Genomic DNA, 17,029 nt, shown 5'->3' with positions numbered 1-17,029 from the left:
TGTGTGTGTGTGTGTGTGTGTGTGTGTGTGTGTGCGTGCGTGCGTGCGTGCGTGTGTGTGTGTGTGTGTGTGTGTGTGTGTGTGTGTGTGTGTTTCAAAGATATGTTTTGCCATCTGTTGATTACTGAATCTGTGAGCTATTGACACTGCAGGTGGTGTATTTTTTTTACCACAAACACACACACATACACACATTTTTTCACTTTTTCCATGAAATTGAACAGATGTTTAACGCCACCCCCTCAATTGTACCTTGATTACTCTGTACTTCACAGAGGCCACACGGGGCTTAATGGTTAGTGCACCGGTGCTCAGAGAGATTGTCCGATGTCACTAAAAGGTTTGATATTTGCTGAGGTGTTTCTGAACTTCTTCTCACCCCAGACTGCTGCAAAAAGGATGAGCACAATGTGACCCTTTTGGCAAAGAAAAAGAAAAGGTGACAAGCAAAATAAAGATGTCCTTCCCTACCAAAAGTCAAATGTGTATCTGGAGAACAATCTCTTTTTAACTGAACCAGGACTCCATTATTAATATCAAAAGTTTGATTGATACAAACTTTTTTTTAAACTATGTAGTTTCCTTATTCCACCATTTAATCTGTTTATCTTTGACTGATTTATTTCATTACGAGCAACATTGTTTCTACTTGTCATGACATCATCTGAATCTTACAGTAAACAGGTTCTCAATGCCTCAATCCAGCACAACTTATAACTAATCAACACTTATGTTGTTACATCTGTAAATGACAATTATGGGGTTGGTAGTATAATCATCAGTGCGGAAGAAGTATTCACATCCTTTACCAATGTAAAAGTACGTACACCACAGTATAAAATACTACAAGTAAAAGAATAGATAGATGTAGATAGATAGATAGATAGATAGATAGATAGATTGATAGATAGATAGATATATCTACATACTTCTTTGTCTGTTGTATTATTATCTGTTGTTAATGTGGATGCCTACTTGTAGTCCTCCACCACGTCAACATCCTCTCCCAGAACACACAGGGTTTGTGAAAATGTCCTCTTCCTGTATACAGTTCGGTAAGGGTCACAAGATAAATTACAATATATATTTTTTTACTTTTCTCTTGCATTTTTATGTAAAAATTGTATCATTTTACCTCATTGAGCATCAAACATGTATTTGTATGAAACTATTTAAGAAGTTCAGAGGGGAAATTACTGCTAACAAACAAACAAACTGCTAACAACTCATAGTAATCTGGCTGTCAAAATATGTGAAGTATAAGTATAAAGTACAATACATAAAGTAAAATACAAGTGCCTTAAAATTGTCGGGTAAATATACTTAGTTGCTTTTCACCACTGGTCGTGTTACCATCATGGAGAAAACTGAAGAAACTTGCACAGTAAAATAGTAAAGATTTTCCAAAACATACACACATAATGAAAGAGAAATTTTCTATTTAAAAGTAATTATGTGGGAAAAAAATGCAAGAAATGTTTGAGATGAGGTAAAAACTCAAACACATAGTAAACAACAATAAAAATCAAACATTTGTATCAAATTAATTCTATCAAGTTAATTCTTATTTAGCCCACATGATGAACAATTTAATTTGCATTCTGCTCTACGGCACAGAATGTCAGATATGAACTGTAAGGCCAGTTTTTCTGAAGCCATTTAATCAGCCCTCATATTTGTGTGACATTGTTCAATAATCCGTGGTCTTATTCCTCTGTCGCTTTTGGTTTGGCTTTGTAAGTCACAACTGAAACGTGATATATGACATTTCTCAGTTGTACAGGTCAAGAACTGTTTTATAGAACAGTTTCTCTATTGAAAGCCCTCAGACATTTTGAGTCTTTACATGCTGTTCATTCTTGACAGAGGAAAGAAACCAGGGGCAATGGATCATCTGAATGCATCTCCTGCTTCCTGGGATGAATATATTAGCTCTGACAAGACAGTCCCTGACATTTAGTGATCTGTGATGATCACCATAAACCTTCATCATCAAATGTCAGACTGAAGTACTTTCCAGAGTTTGCAACTGATCTGATGAACACCACGGTTTAGAGAAGAAATACTGCAGGCCCAGTCCCAATGTTCATCCTGAGCCGTAAAACACTGAACACTTACAGACTTTAATTAACATCTACTGTGTGCTGAGCGAGAATGTGTGTGAGTGCAGGAAGGTACTAGGGCTCAAATGCTTTAATGGGACCGCTGCCCCCTTACATTTTCATATGGTATGGGGAAACCGCTATAATGTGACTTCTGTTGATGCTTTTAAAAAGCATAAAGACTCACCTATTTAAACTGGCCTTTGTCTCATGTTTGTTTTTTAAGTTTTATTTTACTGTTTGTATTTGTATGTATATTGTTATTTTATTCTCTTCTATTGCTTGTTCTTTTATTGAAACTTATGTTATAACAATTTTACTCTTGTGAAGCACTTCTGTAAAAGGTGCTATATTAACTCATAGTATTAAGCTAAATAGACATTTATGGAATATTATTTATAGAATAAAGGGTATGAGTCATTTTCCCAGATTTGAGTTTCATGTGCACCAAAGTGTGTCCCTCTGGCCGACCTCTACACTGATTTCAGAGGATGACACCTTCTAATCTAAGCTGTCACCTTGAGTATGAATACATTCTCCAGGTAGCGAATAAGCTACTTGGAGGACTTTGTGAACCTATTTTGAACAAGACTATCGCCATGTTAGCAGCCCATTGAGGCTGTACTTACGGGCACAGTGGTAAAGCTAAATGCTAATGCTAGCATGGAAACACGCTCACAGTGGCAATGCTACCATGCTAATGTTTAGCAGGTTAAATTGACCAGGTTCACCATTAGTGTAGCCTGTTAACATGCCAACATTTACTAATAAGCGCTAAACACAAGAGACTGACGGAAAAGTCATTAGTTTTGCAGGTAAATATTGCGCAACATACAATTTGCCAAATGAAAAGTCAGGGAACCACCAAAGTCATTAGAATGTATCTTCTAGGGACCATGAATATCTGTACAAAGTTTTATGGCGATCCATCCAATAGTTTTGAAATACTGTAGTTCAGTCTGGACCCAAATAGGCCGACAGACAGACCAACATTGCCATTCATGGAATATACACATATACAGTATTTATCTTTTAGATACCTTGACAGTTTGGATATTATAATCAGCATTTCTATACAGCAGTTCTGCTGACTCCATGTTATTGGGACTAGACTAGTAGTAATGGTTTTCAGAGATGATACATTTTACAAAGCAAAATGTGATCACGTCTAAGAAAAAAATAAGTAACAGGTGACTTTCTGAACTCCAGGGTAGGAGGAAAAGTTATGTGTCAGCATGTAAAGAAATAACACCCATACATGATGACACGCTGGTAGCTTTTGACAATCCACAAACTCTCTAAGACTAACATTAAGCAGTGCTGAGGAAGTTCGGTACATATGCCCTGATTATGCCCTCATTGAAATCCTCTGATTATGCACTGGACTGTCATCATCCATCACTGAAACTGTCTGTATATTTAGGCTCAGTGGTCTCAGAAACATACAGTATGTCCCCGGTTCTTGTCTGTCTAGTGACAAAAAAACGCTTACTTATACTCTGCATCTATGCATGTAATCCCACAAGGCCCATCATTCATTTCCTGTTTACTTGCACTCCTTTGTGGCCACTCTTCTTGACACTGTTGTTCATGAGAGAGGGGAAGATGGAGTGAGTTACAAAAGACTGGAAATCCATATACACAGGCAGACACTCTGACACAGGTCACGTTGTCTCTTTAGCTGTGCACTAAAGAGATCCAGATTTCGATTATTGAAATCAGACAAGACACAGTCCGGCTGTAATGATGGTACTGCAGCTCAAAATATATAAAACAAGTGCATGATGATGAGACAGTGTGCCCAGTGGAGCATCCACATGATCTCAACAGCAGGGCCACCAGTGTCGCCTGAGGACTGTAAGGCAAGTGCAGCTGGACTGCTGATGATTTCTTTTGGGTCATCAGTAATATTCTCTCAGCAAACTGCTGCATATGCTAGGTGGAATTAAGCTTTGTGTGCTGGTGGGTTGCTGTGGAGGAGGAGGTGTGGGGGCAGTTTGTGTGATATGGGCCATTGACTGCTTTTCCATAGCTCAGGAACAATAATGAGATTTTTTTTTCCCTTCAGAATATCAGTGCCGCCATTCAGCGCACTGATTGTGTTTATGAAATTGTGCATACATCTCTCAATGCTGGAGCAGGGGAAGGGAAAGCTATTTTCAAAACATTAGCAAATTGTTTTCTGTTATTGTGCAGAGATTGATAAGAGTATGCATTGTCTAAACACTAGTCTAGCATTACCAGACCTATCTCACGCACGCATGCATGCACACACACACGAACGCGCACACACACGGGGAAAAAACATAAAATGCATGCTTTTTTGCATATTGCTCTTTCTATTGCATATTGCTCTTTCTATCAAAAGAGAAAACAACCTAGCTAAAAAACTGTAAACTGTATAACCTTTCCTTCATACTGCCATTAAGCTGTAACTACAGTAAATCCAATTGTTTGCGCTAGTTTAGATGTATTTCTGCTATAAAAATACATTTTTAGGATAGCAATGCAATTTACCATAATGCAATTTATGTGGTTGCTGTTTTTACTTAATTCATATGTATGCCTCATGCATTTGATGTATTATTGTATACTGTGCTGCTTATGAAATGTTCATGATGAGATATAAAAATAAGCCTTGAGCTTGACCTTGCCTTTGAAATCTCTCTGGCATATTTCTCACCAGCAGATATTGTGTCAAATGACTTGAGATTTCCCACAGATCACCTTTTACCTGATAAAAACCTTTGCATGGCAGCGTTAACCAACAGAAATGCTTTAGTTCCTTCTCATGCATGGTAGGGTACAGCTCTCAGTAGTGTTTGCAGTGAAACTGATTTTCTGAGCATTTCATTGTGTTGAAAAAATGTTGTAATGTTTGTATCATAAAAGCAATACTTAGACAATGATACCATATCACATATTACACTGCGCCGTGATATGGCTCTTTGAGAGGTGTTTTCTCTGACTTGTTTTTTAAATTGATCACAAATCTTACAAATGCGGTATGAAAGCTGTTGAACTGATCTTCCCAAACACTGTTGCAAATAATACTGTATGGATTTTTTTGGGCTAATTAATGAACTGCTGGCCTTTCTTTCTAGTGGAGATCTGTGCCATTTAGACAAGGAGGTCAGTGTATTGGTGATGTTTTAAACTGGGAAAAATCTGAACGTGTTGTGTCAGAATGTCTTAGTGACTCATACTCTATCTGTTCTACTAAAACAATATTAGATTCAGCACGCCTCTTGGCCTGTTGGCAATTAACAGTCTTTTCACCTACACACATACTGTATATCTCTCATGAATCTAATTGCTGTCATAGTTTTAGGATGCCTCAGCACAGGGGGGACTGGAAATGTACTGAAATCTCACTGGGTATGGAGGTATATTTTCTTTTCCAAAATAGAGACTACAGGCTGTAATGTGAGCTTTAAAAGCCAGACATTTGCAGCACCCAGCCAAGTAATCATTAATCCATCGGTAATGATCCCATCAACACCATTACCTCCCCCCTTGGCATTTACTTTGTATTTTTGCTCTGTCCTCCAGTAATAATTGACACTCTCACCTGCTTCTACAGTCTCTTGCTCTCTAGTTTGCTCTAAGGCAGCTATTGATTCTGAAGCATCGGATCTATGGAGACAATGATGATGAACAATGAACAGACAGCTGCATCCTCTGTGATCTGGGCCAAAAGTGATGGCCTTTTAAAGCATGTAATGCCTCATCTGGTGGATAATATGAGAGAAAAGAGGGACACAATATGTGAATTTTCTGAGTCAGTTAGCTCATGGCCTCCTAGAATTTTTTTATGCACGTGGCTACATACAGCTCACGAGTCTAAACATTGGGGCTATAATTACTTTGATTCTAAAAATGACTGTTTCTTTTTCTGTAAGAAAGAGAGTCACCAGTCTGCATTTGACTCTATATTATAATATATATAATATAATATAAGTATTTAAAATTCCATCTCCATGGTAAGCATTCTGCTAAAGTTGTGTGTGACAACATATACAATAACATAATATATATATATAAACTAAATATTAAATAAGTAGGAAAACAACATCTACATGTTAATGATTGATACTTGTCTGTCAAACCTTCACAATGTGTAACAACAATTTACTAATCTTCAGACCTCACATTACATCTTATTTAACATTATTTATATAAGGGGAATAATGAAACATCAAAGTAATGGGATTACAGTTATCTCATCCCTTGGAGTTTTGATAAAGTAATTAAAAAATATGTAGATAGTGGTCATATAAAACCTAATTTAAATGTATTAACGTCATCTACAACTAATTCATTTGATCTGCAATAGGCTACATGTAAAAAGTAAAGCTTAATTTATTGCTCTTAATATTTGTAAGATATATGTTACCATGTTCAGTATTATCTCACAGTGTTTGTTAGATTGATAGACTCCTCGTAAAGATTATATGAGCTCAAGAACAATTTCTGTGAAGATGCACACAATAAAACTAATTTTTCTGAGAAAGTCAATAGTCTCACACAGCACGCTCCTGTTTGTCTCGTATCTCCACCTTCTCAAAAACAATCCAGGCACCGGTTTCACACACAAAGCTGTCCGCCTTCTTGGCTGCAGACTATTTGCCATTCCCAGAAGGTCATTTTGGTTAATGCACATTTGAGTTTTCATGGACTCTTAACTAGTTTTTAATCAGCAATTATTAGTGAATTGGAAGGCTGTGCAGGCGTATGACTCTCTGCTGGCGGGAGAGTGCCCATCAATGTCACGTCAATTTCCATGCCAAAGGCTACATTAGGCCTGGAGTCTGGGAGGAAAGAGCCACCTGAGTGCCTCATCTCCCCATCCACAGCAGTCTTCCCATCAACTATTGACTCTATTACACAGCTCTGTCAAAAGAATTTTCCGCTTCAAAAGAGGAGCAACCATTACATTGCTGCGCAGGGAGATAATTTAGTGATGCACATAAAATTAAGTGCATATCCATTGAACATTGCTCATTATTGCACTTGCATTCCTACAATACCAGGCTTCTGTGAGGATCCTGGATGTTTCCCAATCTTTCATTCATTTTCAAGGTATAAACTTGATTATTTAGGCTGATCTACTATATAAATACCTCGTCATTTTCATCTATATCTAACCTACCTGTAATTGGCAATTAAACATGCCGGCATCTCAGACTTGCTCTTAATTACCGTTAATAAATGCTGAGGGGCCCTGAGGTGTCCTCTCAGGGTGGAGGATGGGGGTTGTGAGCCTCCTGCAGCACCACATCACGGCATGAATATGCATGGCAGCCAGGCATTTTTCAGCTCGCTCCTCTGCTTTGCAGGCTGACGCACACGGAGGTGGCAGCAGGTCACTACCACTTCTTCATTACACCTCCACGGCGGCCGGAGCGTTGCTGTTACCATGCAGCTTCCTCACAGTGGCATTCCTGCACATTGTGGCTTGTTTGTGTTTGCCAGGAGCTGTCACATTCAGCCTGTTAGCACTGGCCCATGGGAAATATGCACAGAGCCGCTGGTATGAGCCGAGGCCGTCAAATGAGCCGGTGACATGCTGCACACATATTTGGTGAAGTTTGTGTGTGTGTCACTGTGTGTTTGTGTGTGTGTGTCACTGTGTGTTTGAAGCCAGGTAAAAAGTCTGTAAACACCCTGGATTTCAGTGTTTTTTGTTAAATGTCAAGCAACATAAATGTAACTTTATTGTAAGTAAAAAATATAGTACAATGTAATAAAGGAAGAGGTCACTTAAATTAGGCAACTGTGCATTTGTAATAATTATAGTTTATATATGATATAAATCATATGAATACAGGTGATTAAAACAATATTTTTACTTTAAAGCAAACTCTCATTCAACAGATATGTAACAGCTTCCTTGTCTCCGCTGTGAGCTGACATTTAGCTCCCATAATGACTGCTGATTGTCTTGCAGTGTTCCACCAAAGACCTGAATCCTCGTATTCAAGGGCCGATGAGTGTCAAGCTCTCTGATCATAATGACACTTTTAATTAGTACTTAATTAAAGGCAGGTGGACTGGAAAGGTCAACCAGTTAGGCCTGTAAGTTTAAAAACACAGACAAGTGCGAGCATTAACTGTTTGATGAATTTGTCTGCTAATTACAGTGACCAGGAATCTGGACAAACTCCAGTCAGATCTGTTAATAAAAATATACAGAATATAATAACATCACAAAGCCACAAACATTTTTCAAGTGTACTTACTATTTACATCTATATTGCTTGGGATTTGAAAAATATTCCTTATATATATTTTAAAAATCACATTTTCTTATTTTAGTTTTTTTTTTATCGCACGTCTACAGCAATTTCAGAATTGTTATTTAACCAAAGACATTTACAAATACTGGGCATACAAAACATTTGACTGGCCATATATATTTATTAACATATGTGCTGTATTCTATCTGTTTATTATACATCATGGTTTATGTGTTTGAAATGTTTGTATGTCATGTATGCACATACCTTATGACTGGGCTCCACACAAGCAAAAAAAAAAAGGAAATCAAAAGCAGCTTCTGTAAAAGTGAAACAATAGTCCAGACTGTCAGTTGGATTATTATTCTGCCCATTACACACACAATGACTTCAGCGTGATCTAAACTTCTAGTGGCTCGGCTCTGAAAAACAGAGCTGGGAACAGTATTGATCTCAGTCAGAATTATAGATCACCTTGTCTGAATGAGTGATGAAGCTGTCAGGACTGTTGCTTTCACCTGACATGCACCCACATTAAAAATCCTGATCCCTGAATTTCAATGCAGCAGTAACATTATGTTTACATTCGTAGTCTATCACAGTTAACATTACTGGTATATACAAAGATCTGATATATATATATATATATATTTTAACACAGTCAGTGGTTCATTCGTCTGGTTCACCTCGAAAAATGAATCCGATTTTTGTTTCTGGCATGTGAAATGAATTTCTTCATCTCAAATAAAAGCAGAACTAATCACACTGTGACAAACACATCAAATGTGTCTCTACTGATTTAAAAGGCCTGTCATGCAGAAGCCTTGTTTTCTCATCACATCCTCAGCCTATTCGCTGAGCGTCAGCTAATATTGATGCTCTTCATGTGATACTGCTGACAGAAAATAAAGCACTGGTGGATGCCGGGCTTTTTCTCCTGAAAGCGCTGCATCTTCCTCAGTGCGTGGAGAGACCACTGAGGGGCAGCAGAATTACACGCTTACACTTGTTTGTTCACCGTTTGCCCCAAATGCACCGTAGTGTCCGACTTCATTAATCCTGCTGACTTGTACCTAAGTGACCTGGAAGGATCCCGGTGCCAATATGCTGAGTGTGTGGTCGAGTGAAAATGTGGAATGAAAAAGCCTGGTTGTTTATAATAAACATAAAGTACACACAACAGTTCTTTTGCTCCAGTATCCAGTTATGGGATGTCAGCAGATGCTATACAGTATGGGAAGTGAATGCCTCTTTGATGTGATGGTTCACCACATAATTAGACATGATATTAAAATGCTGAGATAAATATTATCAGGTAAAAAATATTTTCCCATCTTTAGCAAATATATTACAATAAAAAAAGCCCAATGAAACAGGGAAAACAAGTCATATAACAATTCAGTTTATTTTATTTATTTTCCAGACAGACACATCAATTTCTGGACCACAGTAGAGGATGGAAACCTTTCACAGACATTTTTTGTCAATATTATTATTTGAAAATACAAATATAAAATTAGACTTTCCACATTTGATATGTGAGAGACCCCCATCCATTAATATTATTATCATTATTATTATTATTTTTTTAGTACATTTTACAACAGGGCTTAAGCAAGCCATATGATAACCTGAAAGATGCTTTCAGATGTCAGTCAAGTCTGTCTGTCTCTCGCCATAAAAAGTCGGTTAACATAAAAAAAGGGGCAAGTGTTAGGAATGGGCAGACAACAGTGAAGAGAGCTCTGTGCTCAGCCTGCAGAAACATGGAAGCACAGCAGAGCCTCACACTGCCGTCCATGCAGTCTGAAGAGCTTCCAGGCTCCCCTCTAGGCCATGCGGTCTGCTCCAAACTCGACAACACGCCAGGGGTGAACTCTCGTATTGGTGAACATAAGCTAATAATGACTATATGTAGCTGTGTGAGGATTATTCTGTATACAGCTGAGGTCTCCAGTCTAATATTGTTCAGACAAAGTTGAATGAGTGAAAACTGCAAATATATATTCATCTATCCACATATATATTGCAACTGCATGTATATATTTAGCAATGAGCATGGGTGAGATGGCAATGGTTTGGACTGAAAAGGAAATTCACCCTAAAACACGACAGTACATTTGTGCTATTTCTGTCACCTTGGAGAGTTCAGTCTAGATTTGTGAACATGAACCCATCTTTGTCATATATCCTGAATCAAGAGATCCGACACTAGAAATGGTGGTGTTATAGTGAGAGTCACTTTGTGGACTGGGAAACTAACTTTGTGGTCACTGTGACGGTATCCAGTATCTCTCATGAGATAAGGGCACATTGTCTGGTTTAAAACCATTAGCACCACTATGAATAAGCCTCTTTTGGGTATAAATGCTCAAGAACGTTCAATGAGCCTTCAAAGTCAGTCTAATTAATTAAAAATGGAGCAGAGCCTGAACCAGTCTTCGTCTGATGTCCCAGCTTTAGGGAGACAGTTGTTCTTATCCATAGAACAGATTTGAATCCAAGACAACAGAAATCACATAAGTGTGTGTGGTTTCAGGGTGGGGCTTTCCCACAGCGGATGGGATAAATTGTTTGGCCATTGCCTAGCACTTGCCTCAAGATTCAAGTTTAAATGGATACGGTAGTACACTACAAATGTCAACACCTTCCAGGTTGACTTTTTTTCTTTTTTGATAATTTTTTTTTCTTAAACCAAGACCCCTTCCCTCTCCCCAAATGGATACGCTAGTCTACTAAGATGTGTAACATTCATCAGCTGTAAACTGCTGTCAGTTTGAGATAAAATGAAATTACAGCAACAGAGCCATGCTACCTTAAAGTCCAAGCTACAGGATCACAAAACGATACAAGAGTCTGTTTTTATATTGTGTGAGGGGAAAATGAGCAATTTCATTTTAGTCTTTTAGCCACCAGGCGCTGCAAAAGTGAGAAAAACAAAATAATATATTTCATACTTGTTGCACTGTTATTTGTTTTTCAGATGAAATGGCAGCATAATTGGAATCAACTACAGCTCCTAATGAGCTTCTTGTATCGGTTTGTAGGTGGTTTGAGTTATACTTTATTTGATAAAATATTCAGATGAAAAAAGGGACATGCTGCAATTGAACAGGAGGAAGACTTTCTTTTATCTTTACACAAAAGTTGGTGCATTTAAAGACTCCTATTAGAATTATTGTTTATCTACTGTTGAGATATTTTCTGATACTAAAATGTGCAAATGAGGCAAAAATAAGCATTAATACTCAGAACGTTATTTTATGTTTTAAAATAAAGTATTTTTTTAGCTTTCCTTAGTCTTTCAAATACTAAACTTTTCCTGTATTGTCCAATGAGATTGATTACTTTTATCATTTTACAATAAAGTTTAATATGATTTTACTTGCATTACATGTGGACATAGTCTTTTGTTTTTGAAATAATACAATGTCCTGTATACTTGCTGGATTCATTGGAATATTGTGTCTAACAAAGCTGCCATTACTGTACATACTGTATGTAATTTGACAGTCTATACTGGATAAGAACAATGAATAGAGACTAATGTTATTAATTTAACAATATTCAATTTTAAGACCCCATGAGGTGAAATAAATGAAATAACTGTTAAACCTAAATTATGTTTAATTGAGATTATACTCAAAAACATAAATGCGTGCCCAGCTTGAGGCTTTATAATAGGCTTGTTTTTTTGCTTGAACACAGCTGCGTGTGTAATTCTAACAGGTCTGAATTCTGGACATCCTTTGATATGGTATTTTGAGGAAACTTTGAGCTTTTAATTTAAGTTTTGATCTAATCTTTTCTGCTCTGATTTAGGGTAGCAATGAATCACAGCGTTAGGGTGCTGGTCCAACGTCAGGACATGAGTTTGATCTATTCTATTAATCAGCCCTGATACACACCAACAGCTGCTTATAATCCTTTGGAGCTAGAGGTCTTCACAGGAGGGCTTTTTCATTTTTACAGTCTCTTATACGCCTCTATGATGTCAATATGTATGAAAAACATTGATTACGGATTAAAACAAAAACTAGTTCCCGGAATCTAAGATTAAAATTATTAGACTAATTAATGGAAGTTTTGAGAGAAATAAGAGATCAAAAACAGTATTATTTAAAAAAAAGACCTATGCCAGTGGCTTCTGGGATATATCCAAAGTGTACAAACATTAAAAGATATAACACTATGACTGATATTACGACTAGTGTGGTAATCATTGGTATGTTTCTTAAAAAAATATGAAATTTTTTTTTTACATGAAATCTTTGTCCATGACTATAGCTTGTGTCCCTCTTAAAAAAAGAATCAAATAATAACAGTTTTGCATATCTAGCGTTAGCATTTAAGGTAGTATGGCACACCCCTTTTAAAACATTCAAGGGTGGGGATCCAAATAATGCCTTGTGTACAATTCCATCTTACGGCAACGGCTTCTCTTTTGTTCATCCGTGAGAGCTTTGGTTAGCTGAAACCATGTGAGAGTGGCAAAACCAAACCAAAAAATAAAACATACAGGGAATAAATTACAATGAACCTCTATCAAAATAATTGTCTGCAAATATCAGAATGACATGAGATCATTGAGAGAAAGGTCTATCTTGACTGGTCCTAAATCCACTATTCACTACAAGTATTATATTAATGAGTGCTATATAACATCTACTTTGTAATTACAGGAGATAGAAAAAGAGCGCGAGAGGGAGAGGGGTAAATATGAGAGAAAGGAGAGGTAGAGCAAGGGAGAACAACAAAGACCACTACACTGGTATCAAAGACAGCACTCTGTTTACAAGTTAACTGTGATTTCTTTACACACTAATGAAATACATGAATGATCAACAAAAGAAGGAGGATCTCTGAGGATGGGGGATGGAAAGAGAGAAAGCAATGGATGCACAGTACATTTTAATAGTATATTACAATTATTAATATATAAACCACAAAGTATCAATAAAACTCTGATTAAACTTGAAATCAGCAAAGAAGCATCTTTCTTTTTTTCTCTTTTTTTTTTTATAGTTTTGTATTTCTTATTTTCTTTTACATTTGAACATTACAAGGTTTTTTTTTTCCTCTTTAAATTATTACTTGATCACACCTCCATATCATTTACTTTAGAAGTATCCAGCATATTTCTTTACCTGGTTGTTTTGAAATAAAAGAAATGAGACAAAAAGTGGGTAAAATGAAAACAACAGATACACCTGCAGCAGGTAAAGTACTTCAGAAAACACACCATTCATTCCATTAATGACTTTAAAAACCCGACTGGAGCATATTATTATTAAATGTTTGTCATGAGTTAAATCATTACCACACACATGTGTAAAACCTGGTGCAGCGACAGAGAGTGAATATTTCAGTGTCATATTTTAACCCTGTATAAATATCTTTAGATGAGACATAGCTCTAATATATAAAGAGATCCAAGTGTACACTGCAACATATCAGTTACTACTTCCCAAGCTGTTAACTCACCTCAAAACTCTGAAGCGTTTGTCTAGTCGAGAATACATTAACCCAAAAATCCTTCATACTATCCTAAAGCACAGGGCCGTTTTTTTTTTTAAAAGCCGACATATACATGTGCAAATAGGAAAATGGCCTGTACTTTACTACTCACAGTGCATTTATGATTCCTCGCTTTATTACCTTTCAGTGTTTTCATTTATTTTGCCACTAGAATAAATTAAACCTGCCAATAGAACTCACAAAGGCTGAGGTATGGTATCAAAATGTTTACTTTTCCTAATTCATTCATAAAAGAACGGATTCAGAGAACAAGCATTACATAAAGGCTCTAGCACAGAGCCCAGATAATTGTGTTCCAAAAAAAACGAATCAGGAACAAGCAGGGTGAAACAAACAATAACATACAACTAACAAGTTCCTCTCAGGAGTATAAAAGTGTCAGGATGCACAGAGCACTGTAAAATGCCTGGTTCAAGTTCTAATCTTCACATCTAAGTACAGTGTGCTTTGGATTAAATCTTCTTTTTGTTTCTCTCTCTCTTTGAAATGATACTGATATCTTAACAGTTAGACAAAAGATACCAATCAGGCTCTTTTTTTTATTTCTTAAAACTGTGTTGAACTAACTCACCATTTGTAAATTTGCTGGTATGACACTTGTAAAATTATTCAGCTTCAGTATTTACAGAGCAAGTGTGTTCTGTTTGTCTCTGGGGTCGTTTATACTGTCTTCCAGCAGAAAAAGTATAATAATAACTGTTTACAGCTTTTTCTTCTATTCACACGCTATAACATGTTCTTTTGACACACCATCACAAAAATATGCTATTCTCTCACTGAGTTGGTTATATGCAGTGACTGGAATAATATGTACAGCTACATTTCTTTTTCTCAAGTTTGAATTCACAATGTAGTTATATGAAATTTGTTATACCATATATATTTATTTCTAAACAACAAAAACAACACTTATAAAAAAGGACCATAAAAATATTGGAGTCCTCTTTGTATTGCCCAAAAATAGGTAATTATGGCTAACAATGAGACATCACAAGAAAGAAAACAGCTACTAAGATTTATTACTTAGATACCCTCTTTAAATTTTCCTTAAAATTTAATTTTTTTTTTTTCTCCGAGCCTCTCCACACTGAGCTTCTTTTATTTTTGTGGAAAGACTGATTGGAACATCCAATCATTTCTCCTTTACACCACAAAGATGAAGACATGACTTGCAGATATTCTTGGCTATGACCCCCGCACTTCAAACAAAATCCATTTACACAAATATACTATAAGATCAAATCAAATGACACAAAATTAAGATTAAAACTAAAATGACTCTCTAAAAACGAATCAAAACAAAAGCTAACAGAGGAAGGAAATTGGTGAATGAAATCGACGTGAAACATCATACCAAACCAGGTTGTAAAGTTATAGGAGGTTTGGATTATAGTACAGCAGTTGTTATTTTTCTGAGATGACTAACGTTTTTCTTTTCTTCTTCATATGGTTCCAACTTTCTTTTTGCCTGGGTGACACTGTAGTGCTTGAAGTTGGATAGCATCACCTGCACACAAAGCCAATTAGAAACTTCGTCCTGTCTTTCCTGGGCCACCAGTTATACTCTGCTGGGTGATAAAGAAAAACAAAAAAGGATGGCAACAGCATTAGAAACCATTCATTTCATTTGCATAAATCCTGACCGTAAATATTGTACTCACAGTGACATTTAATGACAGAAATCTGCGGTTATTAATCATTAATAAGAATTCCAAATTATTATGTTGGATGCCTACTGAGGCACAATAGTGTTAACAAATGTGCCAGCAATTATCATTAATAGCAGCAGGTCAAAACTTGCTGCAGGCGTAACATAAGTACAAATGATTACAGTAAAGAACACTCTGTTGGTGCAAGTATGTCACATTTTAAAAAGTTAATACTTCTTTAGTTACACCACTTGTTAACTTAGCAATCATGTTCACACTACTGTCGAGACTTGTAATAGTTGTAATGCTTAGCTGGGTTAATAGCTTAGCGGAAAAAACGCCATTAAACAATCATTTAAACCCATGTGTGCACAAATGAGTTCAACACACGACCACACATCACATCTACAGAAACGAGCTGCAAGCAGACGAAAAGCTCAAGACATTTTGAATGTACTACTGCACATATGAGGAGCAATGTTATAGCAATAAAGATGAGTTACAGTGACAATATAAACATGATGAAACTGAAATATTTGGTTCCTAATAGACATTTACTGCTTGGTTAATATTTAATGATTCAAGGCCATTGACTTGTTAGTAAAAAGTTTTGGATTTTATTTAAGTCCTAGCGGTGGAGAAGTGTGAGTCTGTCCTCAGAAAATAACGTGTAAGACTTCTTTTTAGGATGGAAACATTTCAACATGTACAAAAAAAAAAAAGAGAGAATAACTGGTAGTATGTGTGTGTGTGTGTGTGACTGAGGTATACACATTTCCCACAGTGAATCACACCAACAAGCTGATCATAATTGAATTTGTTTAAATCAATGATATTCTTTTCTCCCGTCGTCATACAGACCACGTCGCCAACAGAGGCCTCCTGATTTATGAAGACGTAAACCTTCGTCACACTCACCCATTACTACCAGCTCTGTCATCTTGAGGGAGGCGGATAAACAAAGAATGATGTGATGATCAACATGTATTAGATGAACATGTATTAGAGAGAGACTGATAGAAATGCACAGTAAATAAAATGCAATACCTCTGATGAGATGGCAACCGGCCACCTGTTCAATGGTATCCATTTGTAAAAGCTGTCGCAATCAACGGGCCCTAAAAGTGTACAGTTAGTGCTGTTGTCAGTATGCATTTCATGGAAAGAAAAAGTGAGTATCATATCATGAATGTGAACGTTTTGATTCAGTTTGATCATGTTCAGTAGCAGAGCACGAGACTTTTGCCATATATATATATATATATTATACAAGTGCATTGCATATTCTTGTAATAGAGAAACAGTCCACGCTGCAAAATGACTACAAGAAGAAGGACTCATTTTAAAAGATGTTAAAAGGAGTTAGAAATACTTTATGAAGTTGATAAATCATTCAAGATACAGTAACTTCTTTTTATGCTCTATGCCAACATAGTTCTCAGGTTATAATAAGCTCAGTGACAAATAGTGTAAACAAAAATATGTGAAGGAGACAATAAAA

General features: G+C 36.5%; 1 protein-coding gene across 19 annotated transcripts in view; it reads right to left on the bottom strand.

Moving 5' to 3' along the window:
* Window positions 1–9,727: 9,727 nt before the first annotated feature.
* LOC116064801 (RNA-binding protein Musashi homolog 2) overlaps window positions 9,728–17,029 on the bottom strand; it is a 249,196-nt gene continuing 241,894 nt past the window's right edge. For 6 of the 19 annotated variants that reach the window (XM_031320063.2, XM_031320070.2, XM_031320067.2 and 3 more), the window contains one exon: window positions 9,728–15,447. In XM_031320063.2, the coding sequence (XP_031175923.1) occupies window positions 15,403–15,447 (45 nt within the window). In that variant the 3' untranslated portion in view covers window positions 9,728–15,402. Of the gene's footprint in view, window positions 15,448–16,446; window positions 16,469–16,575; window positions 16,647–17,029 lie in introns of all 19 variants that reach the window. The other 13 variants (XM_031320065.2, XM_036008984.1, XM_036008983.1 and 10 more) reach the window with 5 other exon arrangements.

Source organism: Sander lucioperca, chromosome 13 (assembly GCF_008315115.2).
Source record: "Sander lucioperca isolate FBNREF2018 chromosome 13, SLUC_FBN_1.2, whole genome shotgun sequence".
Classification (NCBI taxonomy): domain Eukaryota; kingdom Metazoa; phylum Chordata; class Actinopteri; order Perciformes; family Percidae; genus Sander; species Sander lucioperca.
This window is presented reverse-complemented; position numbering and strand designations above follow the sequence as displayed.